The 25,358-nt window shown below is 40.8% G+C and overlaps 1 protein-coding gene across 3 annotated transcripts in view; it reads right to left on the reverse strand.

Moving 5' to 3' along the window:
- LOC137040864 (NACHT, LRR and PYD domains-containing protein 3-like) overlaps positions 1-25,358 on the reverse strand; it is a 52,031-nt gene that overhangs the window by 24,805 nt on the left and 1,868 nt on the right. Inside the window, exons 4-7 of one of the 3 annotated variants that reach the window (XM_067416615.1) lie at positions 24,125-25,073; positions 23,740-24,010; positions 2,216-2,389; positions 1,937-2,110 (exon numbers count right to left, since the gene is read on the reverse strand). In XM_067416615.1, the coding sequence (XP_067272716.1) occupies positions 1,937-2,110; positions 2,216-2,389; positions 23,740-24,010; positions 24,125-25,073 (1,568 nt within the window). Of the gene's footprint in view, positions 1-1,936; positions 2,111-2,215; positions 2,390-23,739; positions 24,011-24,118; positions 25,074-25,358 lie in introns of all 3 variants that reach the window. The other 2 variants (XM_067416614.1, XM_067416613.1) reach the window with 2 other exon arrangements.

Raw genomic sequence — 25,358 nt, forward strand, 5'->3', positions numbered from 1 at the left:
CACATGGTTTGACTGTTCTTCATATGTTCCATATTAGGACTGAATGTTCAATAGTACAGCTTTCCAGCGCCCTCCGGCTGCCAGAATGAATTGAAAACACAGAACATCACAGTATACTGCGCTCATAATGATACATCCGTGGATTTTGGATAAAGATTGAATAAATAATACTTCTCTGTATAGAAATTTGACTCAAACATGTGAGAATCTATTAATATGTCTCTACATCTGCACACATTTGAAGTAAAAGCCCTGAGGGAAGTTGTTTTGTCGAGTGTCTTCATGACGACCACAGAGGAGTTTTTTTATGAATGGGATCAAATGACACGCATATTACAATCACAAGGTAGCGACGCCGATGATCATATTCATAACTCCTGGCATATATTAACACATTACGGTCACTATAAGACTTTGAGAAAAAAACAGAGGTAAAAAAATTAAACTTTAGTCTTAGATCTTTTTAATGATGTATAGTTTGCCAAGGTAATTACTTACATCTGATAGTAATTGAGCTGATTTAAGCAAAGAGAGCTTCAGCACATCCACGTCCTCGTGAACGTTAAGAGGTAAAATAGATAGCACTGCAGAGTGAATAAATGCTACACCATGTTACATCTACCATTTAACTGTAAGAAATGGATTATTACATCTGTCAAAATAACCACTCCACATACCATTTTTGTGTTGTAAAGTTCCTTTTATTTCACATGAAGCTGTGAACACGTTAGCATTGTCTTACCGTTATCTCTTCTTTGTGGTTGACTGTATGGGTCTCACTACAGCCCCTAGTGAGCCCCTTTATATAAGTTCTACCTATGAGGAGTTGGGTTACAAATCTGATATTTGTTTTTTTCTTTTCTGCAATTAAGCTCTTTTCAAACTGGTACATTTGTATGTGTCACTATGTAGTTTAAAACTTAAGATTTAGTACATTTCTATTTTATTTGTATTTTTCAGGTCATGTGAATTTATGTACCACCAAGATAGAATTGTTAATGGTTTAGTCCAATTTGTGTGTCGGGAATTGTTTCTATTTAAAGAATGCTGTTTAGTGTTTAGGAAAAAAGAAAATAAGCAACCAGACATCTGTAAATGCTCTTGGTCACCTGAGTGAAATGGTTTCTGGTGACGAAACATGATATAAATATCACCGGGATTATGAAGGATTTAACTGTATTATTAATTTATTAATTATTAGTTCACATCACTCAAACAGTTGTCAACGGAGAAACTGGCATCCAAGCAACACATAAGTGATCGATCCCAAGTTGCAACATTACTACATGCATTCTAGTAGCAGATAGTCGTGTATGCAGGGAAATTCATCATACCCCTTCGCTTAATAGTGTGGTCCCAAAAAATATTTGTTTGAAGTGCTTTCTGGCCCTTCCCCTTACCCCTACCACTTCAGGCTAAAGAGAATCAAGACACCCCTACCCCTTCACGTGAATGTGCAAAACGAAGGGGTAGGGGAAAGGGAAGGGCTTAATCTAAGCTCTGTCTGTGAAACCAGGCCTTAATGTGTTTAATTGTGATTAACCATACAAAAATGTGTGCTTGCTTAATTAGTTATTTTTAATTAAAAAAACAAAGCAATTGATTGACAGAATATGAAGAACATGAAAATCTTCAGGAGTCGGCTCTCCATGACAGTTTGAAACCAGACAAGACAACAGACCAAAAAACACACTCAGTTAAATATCATACAATTATAGTTTATCAACGAAATCCCATAAAATATTGAGGTAATTTTGTGCTTAATAGTGGTGTAATTCGGCACATGTCTCATGATTCAATTCAATTATGATTATCATGTAAAAAAGATTGACTGAAAGAGAGAAGAACACACACATCAACAGTCAGATCATCTACAAACACACAAAAACATTATGACCATTGGACTGTAAATGATCTCTCATATGTTCTTAAATACCTCAGTATCTGCAGCTTACAGTTTGAACTCTTCAGTCCATCAGAGAGCAGTTTTACTGCTGAATCCTGCAGGTCATTGTTACTCAGGTCCAGCTCTCTCAGGATACAGTTTGAGGATTGAAGAGTTGATGACAAAGTCTCACAACACTGAACAGTGAGATTACAGTGAGTAAGACTGAAAGAGAGAAGAACACACACATCAACAGTCAGATCATCTACAAACACACACAGACATTATGACCATCGGACTGTAAATTATCTCTCATATGTTCTTTAATACCTTAGTATCTGCAGCTTACAGTTTGGACTCTTCAGTCCATCAGAGAGCAGTTTTACTGCTGAATCCTTCAGGTTATTGTAACTCAGGTCCAGCTCTCTCAGGGCACAGTTTGAGGATTGAAGAGTTGATGACAAACTCTCACAACACTGATCAGTGAGATTACAGCCAGCAAGACTAGAAAAGATTAAATAATATAACATTAAAACAATAATGAAATAACAATAAATGAATGTAAAGGAAGTTGCCAGTTGTCTTTCCTCAGGAATCTGGAACAAAATATTTTTTAACAGCCTTTTTCTTGCCTGAATGAAAAATGAAAAAAATGTAATACTTTTATAATTTAAAAGAAAATGTAATCATTTCATCATTCAAGTTCATTAAAGTTGCACAGTTCTGTTTGAGAAATACTTTTGAAAGTGGATTGGACCAAGCACCATAACACACATGTAACCAATCAGCAGCAGGGGGCGTGTCCACTCATGATGGGGGAGGAGAGACAGTGAGCCAATCAACTGTAGGGGGTCTGTCAAATAATGGATGAGAGAGAGCGATGAAGAGGAAGAATTAAAGAAAGACTATAGAAAGAGAGATGGCTGAGAGGTATTAAAATAGACAAAAGGTCAGAGGAATATCACCGGAAAAAGAAGGGTTACGATCAGGAAAGAGCTTTATGATGCACGTTAATATTAGATCATATTTCCAGCACTGGAGAGACCTAAGCAGGAGAGCCTGAAAATTGACGCCAATGTTGTTTTGATTTTGCTCAATACATATATTTAACATTGGTAACAAGTAAAATGGTGACTAACAACAAACTCTTGCTTCTCTTGTGTACTGTATGTTAATTTTTTTGTTCACCCTTTTCGTTCTTTCTTCATTATTTTTCTTCACGGGATGAACTTCAAATGGCCTGCAACTTGTCTATTGCTGTTCATAGATTAATTACCTTCAAGCGATGTCTAGATACCATATTAACAATATTGATATTTTTTACAATGGTAGTGAAGTTCCATGCGTTGTTTTGCCTGTGGTTAATGTTATCACAAACTAAATGTAATAGTATGGAAGACAAATGGCTAATTAGAGTTCTATCTCAGTAAGAATATTTACATTTTAGGCCCTACCCTTTTAAAATGAGTTTTAACATTTTACAGATGTTTCTATTTGTGTTAATGAAAATAAATTTATATCTGCATTCCAACTCAAGCTACTGCTACTGTCAAATGTTCTTTTTCAAAATACAAAACATGTAATATTATTAATAATATGTGCTTGTACCATGGTGGAGCCCAATGCCCGTCATGCGTGTGGAGATTGCCACACTGCTGGCTAAGGGTGCGATCAAGCCTCTCTCCAAATGAAGTCCGGCTTCTACAGCCCTTACTTTACTGTACCCAAGAAAACCGGTGGTTTACGACCGATCCTGGACCTGTGCGTCCTGAACCGATCCCTTCACAGGCTTTCGTTCAGGATGTTTACAGCAAAAAGCCTTTTTGAATGCATTCGTCCAGCAGATTGGTTTGCAGCGATCGACCTGACGGACGCCTACTTCCATGTCTCCTTCCTTCAGTTTGCTTTTGAGGGGCGGGCATATCAGTACGCGGTTCTCCCATTCGGGCTAGCTCTGTCCCCTAGCGTCTTTACGTTGCTGGCAGAACGGTTTGACCCTGCACCAATGCCGAGCATTGCTTAGGGGTCAACACATGCTAGTCCGGTCAGACAACACGGCTAGAGTAGCATACATGAACCACCAGGGTGGTCTACTAATCATAGCCATACACTGTGTGTTAATAGGCCAGAGGAGAACTGGTACCTTGACTGAGTCTGGTTTTTCCCAAGGTTTATTTTTCTCCATCATGCCCTGGTGGAGTTTTGGTTCCTTGCCACTGTCACCTTTGGCTTGGCTTGCTCAGTTGGGGACACTAAACGTTTTTCAACTAAATATCCAAATGAAATCAATTTATTAGGTCTTAACCAACATTGTCGCTAGGGTTGTAATGGTATGAGATTTTCACAGTATGATAATCGTCTCAGAAAATATCACGGTTTCACGGTATTAAAAAATCTTTATTGTTTTGCTCTGTAATTTATTATTATAATCATCAGCTACAATGACCCATAAATAAATGAAAACAGATTTTTTTTATATTTAACATATGGTTTAAATTAAACCTTTTTATGCAAAAAAAAAAAAACTCATGAAAGTATGAGTCATAAGTACATATTTTAAGAAATATCGCAATATATTGCCTCTCTTACAATATCGCAATATATTGCAATATATCGTATCGTAACCCCTGTATCGTGATACGTATTGTATCGCCAGAGTCTTGGCAATATACAGCCCTACAGTATAAATGCATAGCAGTATAAATCAAAGCTACCCAATTTCAACATTTATTAGTTAAAAAAAAAAAAAAAACGTTTAATTTAAGTGAACTTAAAACAAATCTTTAAATAAACTCATTATTAAAAAAAATATAGTTACCAGTTGCCTTCCCTGTTAGACATATACAGAAATGTAAGTTATCAAACAGCTTTCTTAACTGCAGAAATAATACATTAAATATAGAATAATCATCTTTTCTCTGTTCCCGTTATTTCTTTGTTCATCAGTGTAGCTGTCCCTTTAAAATTGTCCGCCGCCGAACATGATGCGGATCTAACGCGGAGTCACGCGCATCTCCTTTTCTCACGTTTATTTAAGACGTTATTTAACTATTTTAAGACTCATATTATGAGAATACTCAACAAAACTGACATTTTGGCTCAACTGACGATGAGTGCACAAGATTGGCGCAACTTACTTATGGATCTGATTGAGGCGCAGACAGGACATCGACATAAAGCGTGTTCTCCTCTGTCTTGTGTGTATGTGTGTCAGGATATCTACATAAAGCGCGTTTTCTTCTGTCTTGTGTCTGTGTGTGAGTGTGTGTGTGTGTCTCAGGACACTGACATAGGCTACAGCGCGTTCTCTTCTGTCTTGTCTTGTGTGTGTGTGTGTCAGGACATCGACATACAGCTTAGATGGTTTAAAAGCATTACATAAATAGGAGCGTGATGGTGTTCATGAATATGGGAGAACATGTTCGACGTATTTCCTGCTTTTGCAGCCACTCTTCGTGCAAACTGGATAATCCTCTTTAACCCTTTAGGCGCCAGAGGTTTTTTCCTAAAACATTCAATTTTGACATATTATTTAGCATATTATGACGTCATAAGGGGGTGGCAATCTTGGATTATAGATTTTTCATGAAGAGTCACATGTTTAAATGATAAAATGCAGCACTTCTTTGCCCCCAAAATGTCCCTCACCTTCTGTGTGCTATATTACACAATACTGAATGTTCAGGTAAATAGAAAATAGTAAACAAACTGTTTAAATCATTACTAATAAATGGTAGAAACAAACCGAATGCATGTAGCGGTTTGCCTTTTGTTGTAGAGATTTTCCATTTACTACATACAGTAAGCACTCTGATTCCATATATTGGGCACATATATAATAGCCAAGGCAAGGCAAGGCAAGTTTATTTATATAGCACATTTCATACACAATGGCAATTCAAAGTGCTTTACATAGAAAGGAATTAAAATAGGGTTAAAAAATGCATAAGAAAAAGAATACAATGTAAAGAGAATTAAAAATAATAAAATGATGATAAAAGAGCAGGTAAACTAAAACAGTTATAAAAAATAATTTAAAAAATGATGCATAGATAAGGTGCAATCAGTCGGTCGTACAATAGCACAGTGCTCATTCAGTAAATGCTCAGCTGAACAGATGTGTTTTAAGTCTGGATTTGAATGTGGCTACTGTTGGAGCACATCTGATCTGTTCAGGAAGCTGGTTCCAACTACGGCTGGCATAATAGCTAAAGGCAGACTCTCCTTGCTTTGAGTGAACTCTTGGTTTTTCTAACTGATTTGATCCTGCTGATCTGAGTGATCTGTTGGGTTTGTATTTAATCAACATATCTGCGATGTATTGAGGTCCTAGGTCATTGAGAGATTTATAAACAAGTAGTAGAACTTTAAAATCGATCCTAGATGTAACTGGCAGCCAGTGTAAAGACCTGAGGACTGGTGTGATATGGTCATATTTTCTGGTTCTACTCAGAATCCTGGCCGCAGCGTTCTGTATGAGCTGCAGCTGTCTAATGATCTTTTTGGGAAGGCCGGTGAGAAGGCCATTACAATAGTCCACCCTACTGGTGATGAAAGCATGAACGAGTTTCTCTAAGTCTTGCCTGGAGACAAAACATCTAATCCTTGCAATATTTTTCAGATGATAGTATGCTGATTTAGTTATTGCTTTGACATGACTTCTGAAACTCAGGTCTGACTCCAAAATCACACCAAGATTCCTGACTTGATTTTTTGTTATCAGACCTTTAGCCTCAAGATATGCGTTCACCTTGAGAATTTCATCTTTGTTTCCAAATGTAGTGATTTCAGTTTTGTCTTTGTTTAACTGAAGATAGTTTTGGCACATCCAGTTGTTAACTTCATCAATGCATTTGCACAGCGAGTCAATGGGGCTGTAGTCATTAGGTGACAGTGCTAAGTAGAGCTGGGTGTCGTCAGCATAGCTGTGGTAAGCAATATTGTTCTTTTTCATTATTTGGCTCAGTGGCAGCATATACAGGTTAAACAGGAGTGGTGCAAGAATGGACCCTTGTGGGACTCCGCATGTCATGGACGTCCACTCAGACTTATGGTCACCTATACTCACATAATAACCTCTCCCTTCTAAGTATGATCTGAACCATCTGAGGACCATCCCAGAAAGCCGACCCAGTTTTCCAGCCTGTCTAGAAGTATGTTGTGGTCAACAGTGTCGAATGCAGCACTGAGATCGAGTAGAACCAGAATTGATGTTTTGCCTGTATCAGTATTTGAGCGAATATCATTTATAATCTTTATGAGCGCTGTCTCTGTGCTGTGATGCGGTCGGAAACCAAATTGAAAATTGTCAAAGAATCCGTTTGAGTTTAAGAATTTGTTTAGTTGATTGAAAACAACTTTTTCAATGATTTTGGCTATGAAGGGGAGATTTGAGATTGGTCTGTAGTTATCCAGATTTCTCTTTTTCAGAAGAGGCTTAACTATTGCAGTTTTAAGGGTGGTTGGAAAAGTCCCGTAGAGAAGTGAGGAGTTCACCACTTCTAGGAGATCTGCTTCTAAACAGTTAAACACACTTTTTAAAAAATAAGTGGGGAGTGCGTCAAGGGTGCAGGTTGATGTTTTAAGATGCTGTACTGTGTCTTCTAAAATTTTACCGTCAATTGTTTCGAAATCAGACGTAGTAATTTTCTGAGGTTTTGGTCTGGTCTGTCTGACCCCAGAGCAACTCAAGGATGTGCTGATCGCCTTTCTGATATTTTTTATTTTCTCTGAGAAGAAGGAAGCAAACTCGCTGCATTTGCTGTCTGAGAACATTTCTCTGGGAATGTGACTCGGGGGGGTTTGTTAGTCTGTCTACAGTAGCAAAAAGAGTGCACGTGTTGTTTATGTGTTTGTTTATAATATTTGAGAAGAAGGTCTGTCTAGCTTTGCCTAGTTCAACATTGAAAGCATGAAGGCTGTCTTTATAGATGTTATAATGGACTACAAGTTTTGTCTTCCGCCACTTTCGTTCAGATTTTCTGCGTTGTCTTTTCTTTATTCAAACTGCTGTTGAGTTTCTCCATGGTGTCTTTTGTTTGCCACTCTTTTTCCTGACTTTCAGAGGAGCAATATCATCAATTACACTCTTAACTTTTGAGCTAAAGGAGTCAAGGAGAAAATCAACACAGTCTGCAGATATGCTTGGTTTTAGAGATAAAGCCTTCATAAACAGCACATTAGTGATCTCATTTAAGCATCTCTTTTTGACAGAGACAGATCTAGCTTCAATGGCAGGAGAGATGGATATGTAAAAGAAAATACAGAAATGATCAGACAGTGCCACATCCTTAATAACAATCGATGAAATGTTTAGACCCTTACTGATAAGTAAGTCTAGAGTGTGTCCACGATTGTGTGTGGGTCCATGTACATGCTGTGTCAAATCAAAAGTGTTAAGAACAGTCATGAACTCTTTTGTTGTACTGGATTCAATATTATCTATGTGAATGTTAAAATCCCCAGCAATAGCAAAACAGTCAAACTCTAAGGAAATTATTGATAACAGTTCTGTAAATTGCTCAATAAAGGCTGGAGAGTACTTTGGAGGCCTGTAAACAATGATAAGCAGGATGCGTGGAGCATCTTTTAACACAATACCCAGATATTCTAGAGACAAATATTCACCAAATGACACTTGCTTACATTGAAAGACATCTTTAAAAAGAGCAGCAACACCCCCACCTCTCCTAACTGCTCTGCAAACACTCATAAAAGTAAAGTTAGGAGGGGCTGCTTCATTGAGGACTGTTGCACTACAGTTTTCTTCTAACCATGTTTCATTTAGAAGCAAAAAATCTAGGTTGTTTGTGGTTATTAAGTCGCTGACTAGGAATGATTTGTTCTTAAGTGAACAGATGTTTAAAAGTGCTAACTTAAAATAATACTGTTTTCACCCACATTAGTCTCAGTTTGACAAGTGACAGGCAGCAGATTATATTGGTTTGTTAAACGGCCTGACAAGGCCTTAGACTTTCTTTCACGTAACAGAACAGAGATAGAGAAAGAGGCAGGCACACTGGGTTCCCACTTGTTTTGTAAACATTTGATAAAGGTACTGTTATCATAGCGGGGACCCAAAACACATCACTGAGAGCTGGAATCAGATGTTTTTGGTTCACCTACAACAGATGGAGGAGGGTGTGGGCCCTGGCGTTGTGACCGAAGAAATCTCACAGGAGGAGGGGGAGCTGGGCCCACAGGCTTTGGTGGTTGTGGGGCTCGAGGCTTTTTGGTTGATATCTGGGGGCTCGCAGCAATTGAGTGTGATAGTCTAGTTCCAACAAAAATCAGTTCCTCCATTTTCTCTGAGAAGCCCAAATGCGGGGATGCTGGAGAGAGGAATGACATGTCCGGTGAGAGGGGCTGTTGCTCTGGTGTTATCGGAAGCTGAAGTATGTTGTCCTGGCTTTGCTGTCCATTTTCAAGAAAGTCATCTTTAGGTGCTGAATCTTGGAGCAGTTCTAATCCGTCACAGTCAGTCTGTAGTGAGCTCTGTGGGCAGGGCTCAGCTGGGAGTGTGTCCATGAGCATTTGTTGTGGCTGTGTGGAGTTCTCATTGTCCTTGTGGGATGTGTCAACCGAATGTCCATTCAGGAGCTGAAATGAAGTCCTCTGGTCATCCATACTCTGTATCAGGTTGAGTGGGTTAAAACACAGCTGAAGGATGATGAAGGGAAAAATAAATATTGTCCTTTAGCACTCTTGCACCAAGTTTGTTTGGATGGAGGCCATTTGATGTAAACAGTTGTCTCTGACTCCAGAAGAGATTGAAGTTATCAATGAAGTTCACTCCATTCATGTTACAGGTTTTTTTGCAGCCATGTATTAAGCCCAAGCCACCGTGAGAATCTATTTGTTCCTCTTGCTGGCAGTGGTCCACTGATGAACGGCTGAACTTTCAGTTTTCTAAGTGTTTCAAAAAGTTCATTGAAGTCCGACTTCATGAGTTCTGACTGCTCTCTCTGAATATCGTTCTTCCCCACATGAATTATAAGTTGATTTGCAGTCTTATGTTTCATCAGAATGTTCTGAATCTCCCTGTTTACATCAGAAATGGTTGCTTGTGGAAGGCAGCATGTAGTTGTATCTCTGCTGCTAATGTTTCTGACTGTAGAGTCACCCACTATCAGAGTCCTTGGCTCGGCTGCGCTGTGAGCTGAGGGCCGCTGTCTGCTCGACCTTGAGCGCCTGTTAGCATTAGTGTTAGCTGTGGGCTGATGCAATCTGTGTTCGATCATATTCATCACGTTTGGGGATTCCTCACCCACATTCATTAATACTTCAAATCTGTTTTCGAGATGTATAGAAGGTGATCGGAAACTAGTGTTTGCAATCCTTGTGTCTGGGGTAGAGCATGCAACGGCAGCAATATAAGAGCTTGTGAAAATCTGATGTCTTGAGTGCGTTTGGGTCTTGCCCCCTGTTTGTGCCATCGATTAGTGTGTTGATCAGTTTCTTGTTTCTCTATTTGTTGAGTAGCACTAAATTTATGGGACTCACCGGCTGTGTGCAGAGGGCGTTCGTGATGAAGCTCTGCTGTGTGATTCGTCCGGTTTGGTGTTTTCACAAATAATTTTGTTTCAAGAACTGCAATCCTTTGTAAAAGTCTGTGGCAGTTTGTGCAGCAAGAAGATTCCTTAGCTAGAAGAGGCATTTTCTTATCCTTTCGATAGTAGGCAGCTGTGTTTTCCCTTCCGGAATGTAAGCTGATGGCAGCGAGAGGCTGGTCAGATGAAATGTTCCACTTTTTTGTAGTAATCCAGCCAGTCAACAGAGTTTCTAGTTTTATCGTTGAAGTCAAGCTTTGTTGTTAGAGCACTGTGTTGATTTGCTGAAGTTAAAATTATGAGATAAAATATGGAAGCGATAGAGCAAAGCGCGGAGCAGTAAGCAAGAGCGTCCGAACAGTAGCGAAGCAGGAAGTGATATTATATTATATATTATATATTATGCATAATAGCCCCTCTGCCCCGTGTCACACCGCGTCTGCTCCTACGAGCAGCGCGTCCAGATCTGCTTCGCGGCCGCCGAGTGTGCACAGCTACGAACCTCTGTCATTGTCATTTTGACTCCCCTCCCTGCCTCCACGTTGCCTCCAAACTGCCCTATGAATACTTTGACCTCTTCCAACATACCCAGTGGCATTAGGTAAGGTCTCCACCACAATACTGTCATCGCGATCACAGAGAGGCGCGCGGTGAGTGAGCGCGGCCGCCTCGTTCCCAACACTAACACACCTGCTAACTTTGCGATGAACACTCCGACCCGGGAAACATTGTTCCCACCACTGACAATGGGCAAATGATCCACCGTTTGTGCTTAGTGTAACGTTAGGGTTAGTTTCACTTTCAGAATCACCATCATCTCATATTTCCCTTCAGAATCAGGGTCCGCGAATAGAAGACCCAACACTTCATCGCGGGTAAGCTTTATTGATGCCATTAGAAAATAATAATAGCAATAGTAATCTAATGCAAATACTCGCTGAGGTGACAATGCTCTGATAAAACGCCTCACTCACACACCAGCTCTGCTTTTGTTTGCACTGATTCAATGCGCTCTTGCTCGTATATTTTGTATAGAATCATGATGTTTGTATGAGTCAGGGATGAAGTACGACATGTCTACCATCTAGAGGAGGGGGGAATAAATGAAATTTGACACCCTATTTGACAAAATTGGCCGTTTTATTCAGTGACGCATGTTGTCGAGTTAACTCGACCATGGCGCCTAGAGGGTTAAGGACAACCCTGCAGTCATTTTTCGAATACTCAAAGTATTCCAATACTGCAGATTGTAAAAAAAAAATTGGTCAGGGGATAGAGATTAGAAATTGTAGCCTCTGGCTCTGACATTTTCTCAGTTGTACATAGAGTGGAGTCTAAGCAGTGACGTATAATGACGTTGCATATGGGCAGTGCCCAGGTGAGATCTGTTTTCATTTTTTCTCCAAAACCGTGTATAAGCAAATGCTCACGGTATGATAATCGTACATGTCAATATCGCAATAAACCGCCATACCGATATACTGTTGCAACCCTAATTGTCGCTATATGATAAATTAAAATAAGCTGATAACATCACCGTTATCTCCAGAACCACTGTACAGACAAATCAAATGTTGTTGCAAAATTGTCCTGTTAAACACTGTGAAGCTGCTTTGAAACAATCGGCATTGTAAAAGCGCTATAAGTAAAGTTGACTTGACTCCTCGTTCCCGTCATATGTCCAGTAGTGAAAAGAGTACTGAAAAAGCATACTCAAGTAGAAGTACTGTTACTCAAAGTAGGAGTAACAAGTAGACCTTTTAAAAGTACTCAAGAGTAGTGAGTAGTGAGTATTATGCTGTGAATGTTAGTCCACCTTATACCCTGCAAATTAAAAATGTAGCTTACTCTTTTATGGATGATTCTCAGTAAGAACAAAAACATATCACTAAAACATATTTCAATGTTTATTTCAATATTTATTTTTATTTTTGTCTGTTAGTATTAAAAAAACAGCCATGTAATATTTGAGAAATCAACCAATAATCTGGTAACATTCATTCACTCATCCTTTCCAATCACCCTACTACCTGTCCGCTTGATCCTATACCCACTCACCTCCTTCAGGCTATTTCTTCTTCAATCACTCCTGCACTCACTCACATTGTCAACACTTCTCTTCACACAGGAACCTTTCCCACAGCATTTAAGCAGGCTCGGGTAACCCCACTGCTGAAGAAACCCTCTCTGAATCCAGCACTTTTAGAAAACTACTGACCGGTATCCCTTCTGCCTTTCATTGCAAAGACACTTGAGTGAGTTGTGTTCAATCAACTCTCTGTGTTTCTTGAACAACCAACAAAAGCAGGCTGGCTTCAAAAGCAGCCATTCGACTGAGACTGCCTTGCTCTCGGTAACTGACGAACTGAGACTGGCAAAAGCAGCTTCCAAATCCTCAGTGCTCATTCTGCTGGATCTGTCTGCTGCTTTTGACACAGTTAACCACCAGATCCTCCTGTCAACACTTAAGAAGACGGGGATCTCAGGAACTGCTCTCCAGTGGTTCAGATCTTACCTCTCTGGTAGGTCCTAGAGGGTGTCATGGAGAGGTGAAGTGTCTAAGTCAAATCATCTAGCTACTGGGGTTCCCTAGGGCTCAGTGCTTGGACCACTTCTCTTCTCCATCTACATGTCATCATTAGGTTCTGTCATTCAGAAACACGGCTTCTCCTATCACTGCTATGCTGATGACACTCAACTCTACTTCTCATTTCAACCAGATGATCCTACAGTCAGTGTTTGTATCGCTGCCTGCCTGACAGACATTTCTGACTGGATGAAGGAGCATCACCTTCAACTCAATCTTGCAAAGACAGAGAATTACTTGTTGTCTCAAACCAACCCAGCACTTCATCAAAATTTCTCCATTCAGCTCGGTTCATCAACCATAACTCCATCCAGGAACCTTGGAGTTGTGATTGATGACCAGTTAATCTTGGAACATACTCTGCAAAAACAAAGAAATGTGTTCGTTTTCTGGAGCTGGCAAGAACAAGAACAAAGTTCGCTCTGGCCAGTGCATTCATACTTCACGAGAAAAGCAGGAGCCGATCACCTGTGTTTCTCTGCATTAACCACGCCCACTTTAAATGTCTGACCAATCACACAATAGTTCTCGGACACCCGCAAGAAAAACGTTCTGCTCAGGCGATGTGTCGAGAACAAGCTGGGAGAATTCCCAGACCAGGGGTCTCATTTATAACCGTTGCGTACGCACAAATAAGCCCTGAAAGCAGCGTATGCCACTTCTGATGCATAAGTTGTGATTTATAAAAACAAACTTGACAGCAAAACTTGCGCACCTGCACGCAAACTCTGACCAATGCATACGAACATTTTGGAGATGGAACAGTGTGGCGATGGTGAGCCGAGGGACTGACGGCAGATGAAGGAAATTAACTTGAGACATTGCTCATACCATATCATATAAATCACTTTTAATCCTCATTAAGCGTCCTAGTCATAATGCATGTTCCCAATACCAATTTACATACATAAATGGCCAAAAATGATCAAATAAAACTAAATCAATTAATTTTCCTTCATTTTAATTTTCTAATTTCTCACGGTGGGCGTATGGGTTTACCCTCATTGTCTGATTGGTGACATAGTGTAAAGGATTGAATGCGATTGCTGTAAACATATAAATACGGTGACACTTCTGCATGTAGTATATTGCATGATGGATGCGCTGGCATTGCTGGAGGACTATGCCCATGGCAGACTTAGGAGGGAAAGAGTGTTTAGAGACCATGAAGATGTCCTGGCCCAGAATGATGACTCGCTAATAAGCCGATTTAGGCTCCCTAGAGCCATGCTTTTGGATCTTTGTGCTGAATTGGGTCCAACATTACAAAGGCCAACTGCACGAAACCACTCCATCCCGGTACCAACCCAAGCCCTTTCAGTTTTAGGATTTTTGGCAACCGGGAGTTCCCAGCGGGAGTTAGCCGATAGGTAAGTTTACAACTATCAGGATGCGATTTGTTTCTGCACAAAGCTTCCTGTGAAAACGTATAATTCTGTTAATTTATCAAATGTCTGGGATTTCACAGCCATCACTAAGCTCCTTAATGCCTGCTGTTTTGAAAGGGATTATTAAAATGTCAAAGCAATGCATACAGTTTCCTTATACTATTTTGGAACAGGCCAATATTAAAAGGCAATTTGCAGCAATGTCTGGATTCCCAAATGTAATCGGCACATTTGACTGCACTCATATTGATTTAAGGGCACCACATGAGATTGAGTTCATTTATGTGAACCGAAAACATGTGCATTCGATAAATATGCAAGTTATTAGTGAAGCCAACATGATTCTGACAAACGTTGTGGCACGCTGGCCTGGTTCAACACACGACTCATTTATTGTAGCGCACAGCAGTGTAGGGAACAGACTTGAGGCAGGTGCCGTGTGCAATGGATATCTTCTTGGTTAGTGAAAAACTACATATAATGGGATGTTTTCTGAAGGTTCAAGCCTACTGTTCAATTGATTTGTTATACTGTGCCAGATGACAGTGGTTACCCCTGAGACGTTGGCTCCTCACCCCATTTCCAAACCCTCAGAGTGCAGAGCAAATGACTCAAACAAACATCATGATTCTATACAGAATATACGAGCAAGAGCGCATGGAATCAGTGCAAACCAAAGCGGAGCTGGTATGCGAGTGAGGCGTTTTATCAGAGCATTGTCAACGTCAGCGAGTATTTGCATTAGATTACTATTACTATTATTATTTTCTAATGTCATCAATAAAGCTTACCCGCGATGAAGTGTTGGGTCTTCTATTCGCGGACCCTGATTCTGAAGGAAAATATGAGATGATGGTGATTCTGAAAGTGAAACTAACCCTAACGTTACACTAAGCACAAATGGTGGATCATTTGCCCATTGTAGATGTCCTTTGCACAATATCAGTTGTTTACAATGTTTCCCGGGGTCAGAGTGTTCACCTTGAAGTTAGCAGGTGTGTTAGTGTTTGGAACGTGGCGGCCGCGAGAGATTTTTACTGCGCTCACCATGAAGTGCGCGTCTTCTCTCCGCGATCGCGGCGACAGTATTTTGGTGGAGACTTCTAATGCCACTGGGTATGTTAGACGAGGTCGAAGTATTCATAAGGAAAGTTCAGGGGCAACATGGAGCCAGGATGGGGAGTCAAAATGACAATGACAGAGGTCGTGGCTGTGCACACTCTGCGCGCGAGGCAGATCTGGACGAGCTGCTCGTAGGAGCAGACGCGGTGTGACAAGGGGCAGAGGGGCTATTATGCATAATATATAATATATATGTGCCCCATATATGGAATCGGAGTGCCTGCTGTATGTAGTAAATGGAAAATCTCTACAGCAAAAGGCAAACCTTTTACTAATAAAGTCATTATTAGTAATGACTTACACAGTTTGTTTACTATTTACTATTTACCTGAACATTCAGTATTGTGCAATATAGCACACAGAAGGTGAGGGACATTTTGAGGGTAAAGAAGTGGCTTTTTAAACATGTGACTTTTCATCAGTTTCCCCCACACATAGACTAATTTGTGGCGGACCGCCACAGAATCAAAACCGGCCGCCACATATTGCTTCGTCATTCATTCATTTTTACGCTATTTAAAAGACGCACGCATATTCATTCAGTTGCATTTCCTTAGTTCTCTCTCCGCCCGTTTGCGCGTCTCTTACTCACTCACTCACTCACACACTCACACACTCACACACTCACACACTCACTCACTCACTCACTCACTCACTCACTCACACACGGTTCGTTGCATACGACCGTAAATCCTAAACAAGTTTCATTGCATGTTTAGCGCATTTAGTGTGACATAACTTTGCGACACGCCTTCATCACGCGGCAGCGCGCATGGTCACGGCACTCTCAATAGTTCTAAACAAACCAGCGCGGTGTCAATCAATACATTTGAATGAATGAATGAATGAATGAATGAATGAATGAATGAATGAATGAATGAATGAATGAGGCATTTATATAGCACTTTCATATGTACTACTGTACACCCAAAGCACTTCACACTCATGTCAGGGATCTCTCCTCAATCACCACCAGTGTGCAGCATCCACTGGGATGATGCGACGGCAGCCACAGTATAACGGCGCCAGAGCGCTCACCACACACCAGCGATAGGTGGAGAGGAGAGAGGACGATAGAGCCAATTCAGTGGATGGGGATTATTAGGAGGCCGTGATTGGTAAGGGCCAATCGAGGGAATTTGGCCAGGACACCGGGGTTACATCCCTACTCTTTTTACGAGAAGTGCCATGGGATTTTTAATGACCACAGAGAGTCAGGACCTCGGTTTAACATCTCATCCGAAGGATCCCGTGCAAAAGGTGCCGGCATACACTTGCACTGCGGTTCATCTCACATCTGATGACGCATCTTTAATATTGGGTTGTAACTTGAAAATAATGCTTTATGTGTGTTTCTGTCGATGGATACACGTGCTGACTCCTCAGTTATACACTACAACAACAGCGATAATAAAAGAAAAACATGGGCAAAATAATTAGAATAGAATTCGGGCCTGGTAACCCAGCCCCCCACCCCCCCCCACCCCTTTTTTTTTAACTATAACTTATAAAGCAAATATGACTTCCTTATTTCATGGCCATATTGTACATGCATTAATCCAATAATGTAGCCAGGTTTATTATTACTGAGATCACAAATGTTAGGGGGGTTCGGGAAAATTTATATTTCTATGATCTACATATGTGTATTTTAAGATGTTCTGAAGGCCAAAAAATTAGATAACAATAGCTTGAAAACCATGTCACTCGGCGCCGCTGCGGATTGAAGAACACTGACACAAAGACTAAAAGACGGGACGAAGCCGTAGCCGAAGCCTCGCGCCAGTTTCATATGTTTTAAAGGTTAATCACATATATTTTTAGGGGGCACTGAGGCATAAGTTCATAAAAAAGAACTTATCGAACTTAATTTATTATCAATTCATATGTAGTATATAGCTTACTGTACATAATAAGGAAACATTAGTTTGTCTTAGCACTATTTTAAACGTTTCTTGGGTCAATTTAAATGTGCTCACATTCATTAATATTCACTTGTGTGCGCTTATATAAGCATCATTATTCCTTAAAAATATTAGGATGCTAAGTCCTAATATGATGCATAAGTTATTAACGTTTTAAAATTTCACATTTAAAGAAATCTAGTGTTTGATAATAACTAAATATTTATTCAACTGGAAGACTATTTTTGAGCAACTAGATTAGATACATGTATATTTATTAAAAGCCCCATAAGGCAACTATAATGGCATTACAAATTAACATTATTATTTTTTAAGAATTTCTTTGAATTGGAATTCTCTATTTTAACCTTAATTAGGCTACTACACAAATTGAGATATAAATAATAAAAAATATTAGAAGAAATATATTTTAAGTGGTCATTACTTGCACAAATAGTATCATATTTTCTAGCCTATAGATCTCTTCAAAATATTCAATAAACATTATTAAACTAAAATATAGAAAACTTATTTAATTGAAAAATAGTAACTGTGTATGGTCACATTTTGTCCTCTATGAGTGTGACCAATTAGTCAGGAATACCTGAGGGCTAAATACAAGAATTAAATTAATGTTAACAATGCTGCATCTCTATCACTCTCCATAATAAAACGATCCTGTGAATATGGCTGACTTAATAATAAATGCACAAGCTGTACTGTTTAAGAAAACTTGCAGCAAACATCTGTATAATGAAGCTGTTGTGTATCCGCTTAAGCCATTCAGAAGCATTGACACAGCGCTAGAACTATTAAGCGCTCCATGAGCCACGTGGAACGCCTCTGGCTTTAACATTTGCGCCAAAACGCTATTTATTGTTTGAATTTCGCATTAAAACTTAATAATAATAATAATAATAATAATAATAATAAGCTACAGGCCTTGCTTTGTTTAATATAAAAGCAGGTTTGGCAATTTGGCGTGAGATGAAGTTGGGCAGCGTGACACCGAGCCTGAAAGCGTGTGTGTCACGCCAAATGCGTGAGAGTTGGCAACCCTGCTGACGACGTTCCCTGCCGCCCTCTACATGATCTCATCTCATTACAGCTGCGCCACTATCACCATGGCGACTTCACTCCAATAATCTCAACTAATTATAATGCCTCGAAATTGCAAAAGTATGAAATATTAATATATGAAATAACTAAAGAATCTTGTTGGGGCGGGGGCTCACTGGCGCCCCCCAGCTGTTGGCGCCCTAGGCAACCGCCTAGTTTGCCTATGCCTAGAAACGGCACTGCTGGTAACTCTCACGTTGTCCTGAGACCCCGGCCCAAATACGTCCCCAAGGTTCCTACCACTAACTTCTGGGATCAGTTAGTGAGCCTACAAGCGCTGCCTTCGGAGGAGGCAGACCCCAGCCCTGGCTTTATGTCCGGTCTGCGCACATAAGAGCAACTCTTCCTCAGAGCAACTCTTCGTCTGTTACGGAGGCCAGCAGAAGGGAAAGGCTCGCTCCAAGCGGAGGTTAGCCCACTGGATAGTGGATGCTATTGTCTTGGCTTACCAGTCCCAAGACGTGCCTTGCCCATTTGGGTTGCGAGCTCACTCCACTAGGAGTGTGGCTTCCTCCTGGGCGCTGGCTAAACGCCTCGCTGACAGACATATGTGGAGCTGAGGGCTGGGCGACACATAACTCGTTCACTAGATTCTATAGCCTCCGTGTAGAGCCGGTATCTTTCTCGCCCCCAGTGGCCAGTAGCGCTCGTTGTGCCGTTCTAAGTGTCGGCTTGCAATGCCACTCCCGCCCTCTGGGCCGGATACGTGCGTACATTGTCTCCAGTTGTGTTCCCCGGAAACGGCTAACCCTGTCGAGCTCCCTTGCACTGCGGTGTCAGACATTGCGAACCGTCTGACGCTAGGCCTGCACCCGCATGCTTGTGGAACGTGTGTGTAGGCTGGGTTCCATATGTAGCGGTTCCCTCATGGCAACCCCATATGTGTATTCTTCTACAGTACCAGCAACCCTACTCGGCTAGCCCCGTGTCTTTCCCTTGACGGAGCTCGCTCTGTCGTCTTTCCCCCCTTGAATCAGGTTGGAACCACCCCAGAGACTGATATATGTTCACTACCCTGCTAGGTTAGTCATTATGTGTATTCTGCCACCACGCCTTCTGTAGGCCGTGGCTCCGCAGCGTACCATCTCCCGAGACGAGAATGCTTTTCCAGCGTTATCCAGTAGTCACACTGAGTGGGTCTCGCAGAAACAGCAGTGACTGATCTCCCTGCTTGAAGCCCTGACTTCCGTACCATACTAGACGGTCCAGTGCGCTCAAGCTGGACGCTGGAAGGGCCAGCCTCCTGGCGTTTTGGTAGGGATCCCAATTCGTTGGTCAGTTCCGACGTACGTCAGACGTGACCGACTGAAAGGGAATGTCTGGGTTACGTATGTAACCCTTGTTCCCTGAAGGGGGGAATGGAGACGTACGTCCCGTCGCCAGGTGCTGTGCATCCGCTAGGAGGCCGAGTCACTTGTCGGCTCCTCAGGAGAAAAAAGCGGTGATCTACCATTACACTTCTTTATTTATACCCGCGCTGAGGGGCGGAGTGTGGAATGCGTGGATCGCATGCCAATCTCCATTGGCTCGTTTTTAACACACTCAAAGTAGATTGGTCTCTGAAATCAGATCCCAATTCGACGGTCAGTTCCGACGTACATCTCCGTTCCCTCCTTCAGGGAACGAGGGTTACATACGTAACCAAGACGTTTTGGAAACCATAGGCTATGATATTGCGCAGGTGCACGAGATGCAACACTGTCAGAGCCGACAGCAGTGTTGGGCATGTTACTTTAAAAAAAATAAGTAGTTATAGTTACTAGTTACTTATCACTAGGGTTGGGCGATGTCACCTAAATCGGCAGCTGACGATGTGTACAGTAAAACATTGCGATGGACGATGATATCGTCCAGGGGGGTTAATAATAATATTTTCGTTTCGTTTCCGTTTTTTCAAACTTGAGCTTAGATCGGCTCAAAAAAGATCAAGACCGACCCTACCCGAGCCCGTGAACCCGAGAGACCAGCTCTGCCCGACACATTAATTATAGGCTAATTATGAGCCAGAGCCCCATTTAAACCCCACCATTTTTGAATACGTGGGCGTTCTGTCGAGAACGAGCCCATAATGACTAATGAGCGGAGCGGAGCCGGTGTGATCAGCTCAATAATACGCAGGCACGCACTCATGATCCCACCGGTAAAATGATGATCGCTCAAATCCGGCTCAGACATGACACAAATCTGCAGCTTACTGTACTTGTTGAAGCCATTACACAATGTTTTTAATTTATGTTTAAATATTATAATTTTTTTTATTTCATCTGATTATGTTAAGTGCAAAGATGCGAGTGGGTCAGAAATGATTTTAGTGGTTATATTTAGTTTAATAATAAAGTTTGTTTTGTAGAAAGCCTCTTTCGTTTTGTACAAATTGTCTCTTAATTTTAATAAAGGTTTCTTCGGCCAACTGTATGTATTTAATAACTTTTATCATGAACTGAAGAGCAGAAATATGTAGCCTAAATGAAAAGATTTGAATAAGCATAGTGCAGTGTTCAGAACTCACGGTAAACAGCTTGATACAGATGATCACGGCGATGGGCATGAGCGGGATGGGAAAGTTTAAGGGATTTTTTTTTTTTTAACTCATACTGAATATGATCGGGTGAAAGCACATTTTAAACAGGTAGCACTTATTCACACACGTACTAATCGTTCTCTCTAATGCATTCAAAAACATCTTGTAGTGTTTACCAGCTTACAGTTATCAGTAGCCAGTAGGTAGCCTATACAGTTATTATATTATTCTATTATATGATTTTGAATGAGCAGGAATCTGTATTGATTCATTGATAAAATAACTGATGAAAACGTTCATCTTTCCAAACAAAATTTGCACTGCAAAAAGCATCAGTGATATTTAACTTCATAAAAGCTGATAAAGCCATTAAGTTTGGCATAGAGGGGGAAAATGCACATGGTGTTTCTCCATCGTGATGTCGGTCAGTCATGATATCGGCACAACCCTACTTATCACTAATAGTAACTGAGATAGTAACTGAGTTACATCATTTCCTTAAATCCTCCTGATGTTTTGAAAACCACTGGATTAGAGAACAGAACTGATTCATTTCCCGATACACATTCAGACACACAGTCCCACTGCCTCAAGATTTCATAATTATCCTTGAATATATGTTTCCAAAAACACTGTCAGAAATTAAAATTAAGCTCAACCATTATAAACACTCATTTGTCATTCCACAACATACAGAGATCAAAGCTGATGAACCGCTAAATACATATTTCTCACCGTGACTCCACGTTTACCAATCAGGACTCCATACGGTGGATAATCTCCAGTTATCCCTAATCCCATCATCTTCCTCACCATCATCTTCCTCACCATCATCTTCCTCGCCATCATCTTCCTCACCATCATCTTCCTCACCATCATCTTTACTGATCCTTTTACATTACGTGCACTAAAGTTGTAGCTAACTTTTCCTTCACTGCTGGAGTCCTGAATTATTTTTGTTGGTCTATTTTTTATGAGTCCAGAATTGCGTTGCAAACAGCGCTGGAGTCTCTATTGATCGACTACTGGTGACAGATATTATGAGTTTATCTGTTACTAATAATGATTACAGTCAGCAACTAGAGAAAGCAGAACAATCACAGACCACAATATAAACTATAAAGATAATAAACATATATTAGCTAATATTAATGTACAGTTGTCACCCTGAAGTTAAGATATTATTTAATATCAATCATAAATTAATAATAATCCTCATTAATTCATTTACCCAGGCCCGTGATGTTTTTAATCAGTGTAAATCAGTTTTCTAATTAATGTTAAAGGTGTCATGAACTGGCTTTTTTATTTTTTTATACTGTTGTCTGAGGTCAACTAATGATGTTCGTGTGGTTTTTACATTTAAAACATCATAACTAATAAGTAATAGGCTATTTTCTATACTGGTTTTGAGGCTGTCTCCTGAACGCTGGGTTTTGATGGGCGTGTCACTGGAGACTTGGAAGTAAACGCCCACGGCTAGGATTGGATAAGATTTGCATATTTAATGAGATTCAGCTCCTGTCGGTTCAGTTCACATGAGAGAGGAGAGATGAGGGAGAAGCGGCAACCGGGATGATTCTCTCGATCACAGCAGAACGCGTCGGCACGTTAGTGTTCAGAGGGTTAACCTGTCGGCCGGAGAGGAGAGCAACAGGTGTAAAGAGGAGAGGTATCGTTTCGGATATTTCATTATCGATGCATATTTTGACAGCACTAAGTTACTTGTATGACCATCTGACACTATTTTTATGCACTGAGCTAACGTTTGTAGGTTTTAATTTGCGGATTTGTGGCTACGTTCACTGCCTATTCCACAAATGAACATGCCATAACAGACATGCTAATCTTATATTATCACATTATACATATAAGAACTCTGGCACTTATGCGAATTCCTAGCTAGCAGTTAATAGCGCAAGTTAAACAAATAGGCGGCTACAGTAAACTACTTTAGTTAGCTTACTTGAAAGTCTATGACTTACCTTTCATGTGACTCGAAAGAGCAGACTCGGCCATAGTGAAAAGCTGAACGTATTTTTGTAAACTTTACAAGAGGCACTTCGTGGGGTTTGTGCCCGTTTGATCCCGAATTCGTATTTAGCATCTATTAGGCAACGTTTATTGAAACGACAACATTGGGGGCGGAGTCGCACATGGAAATAGACGGGCAGATTGCGAGCACAGCAGGTTTCATTTTAGGCTCTCCAACATTTTTATTTCTACATTTAATAAACAAACTATTTAGTCAGATAGGTATTTGTTGTAAAAGACATAGTTACAATTTCAAGCATTTTTAAGCACTTTATCCAAAATTCAAGCACTTTTCAAACCTTGAAAACACAACATCAAAATGCAAGCACTTTCAAGGATTTCAAGCACCCGTACGAAGCCTGAAGGACGTTTTAAACTCTGAAACTTACAGGATATTCTTATATTACCATGACCTTTTATATATCAGAAGCTCAAGGGGAAGTTGATTTCTCTATTCATCAGCCCTTTAACTTGACTGACTGCTTCATTTCCACATTAAGATAATCTAAAGGCACGTCATGAGCCCTTTAAGACTCTGAGCTTGTTATTTAGGAGAAAACCTCTCATTTAGCAAATGGTGCTGATTCATTATTAAACATGATTCTTCATTAGTGAATAATGAACACTCACAGAGCTTTTCTGCAGTTGATCACAGCTGGTTTCAGTCTTCTTCTGCCCTCATCTGATGTGTTGTATTTCCTGAGGTTCAGCTCATCCAGCGGCTCCTCTGAGATCTGAAGCATGTAGGCGATTGTTGAGCAGTGAGACGGAGAGAGTTTCTCCTCTGAGTGTTTGTCTGATTTCACAAACTCCTGGATCTCTCTGGACAGAGTCTGATCTTTCACTTCCAGCAGACAGAGGAACAGATTGATGGATTGATCAGCTGAGAGTTGAGCTGAGAGTTTAGGTGAGCGTTTTGTATATTTTTTGCGTTGCATATCAATTTCATCTACATATAGTCCATCAATAAAATCCTCATCCTTATCATCCTTCTCATCTTCGAGTTTATCTTCATCTTTGATCTTCTGTTGAATGTCCTGTGTGATTCTCCTGATGCTCTCTGAGCTTTCCTCTGTGTGTGTCAGTAGATCCTGTAAGAGTCTCTGATTGGACTCCAGAGAGACGCCCAGCAGAAACCGCAGGAACAGATCCAGCCGTCCATTCTCACTCCTGAGGGCTTTATCTACTGCTGATGTTAGTAGATCATACAGAGAGTCTTCAACAGACCAGTAAGATCTGAATTCATGCAGTGGTTTCTTGTTCTTGATCACATGAGAGTAAAACAGATAGAAAGCAGCGAGAAACTCCTGGAGGCTCAGATGAATGAAGCTGTAGACTTTCCTCTGATGAATCACAGATTCCTCCTTAAAGATCTCAGTGCAGATCCCAGAATACACTGCGGCGTCAGTGACGTCTATGCCGCTCTCTCTCAGGTCCTGCTCATAGAACATCACATTGCCCTTCATCAGCTGATTGAAAGCCACTTCAGCAAGTTTCACAATCACTTCTCTGTTGGACGGCAGGAGTTTCTCTGGATCTCTCTCTTCATACTTCTGATTCCTCATGTTGATCTGAATCAGCAGGAAGTGGATGTACATTTCAGTCAGAGTTTGAGGGATTTCTGCGCTCAGATCTTCTTCCAGGAGCTTTTGAAGCACAGTGGATGAGATCCAGCAGAAGACGGGTATGTGGCACATGATGTGGAGGCTTCTTGCTCTTCTGATGTGGGAGATGATTCTGCTGGCTTGATGCTCATTCCTGATTCTCTTCCTGAAATATTCCTCCTTCTGAGGCTCATTGAATCCCTGAATCTCTGTCAGACGGTTGATGTATTTGGAGGGGATCTGATTGGCTGCTGCTGGTCTGGAGGTGATCCAGATGAGAGCCGAGGGAAGCATCTCTCCTTTCATGAGCTTTGACATCAACACATCCACTGATGAAGTCTCAGTCACACCAGAAACTTCCTTTGACATCAACACATCCACTGATGAAGTCTCAGTCACATCAGAAACTTCCTTTGACATCAACACATCCACTGATGAAGTCTCAGTCACATCAGAAACTTCCTTTGGCATCAACACATCCACTGATGAAGTCTCAGTCACATCAGAAACTTCCTTTGGCATCAACACATCCACTGATGAAGTCTCAGTCACATCAGAAACTTCCTTTGGCATCAACACATCCACTGATGAAGTCTCAGTCACATCAGAAACTTCCTTTGACATCAACACATCCACTGATGAAGT

This window comes from Pseudorasbora parva, chromosome 15 (genome assembly GCF_024679245.1).
Source record: "Pseudorasbora parva isolate DD20220531a chromosome 15, ASM2467924v1, whole genome shotgun sequence".
In the NCBI taxonomy this organism is placed as follows: Eukaryota; Metazoa; Chordata; class Actinopteri; order Cypriniformes; family Gobionidae; genus Pseudorasbora; species Pseudorasbora parva.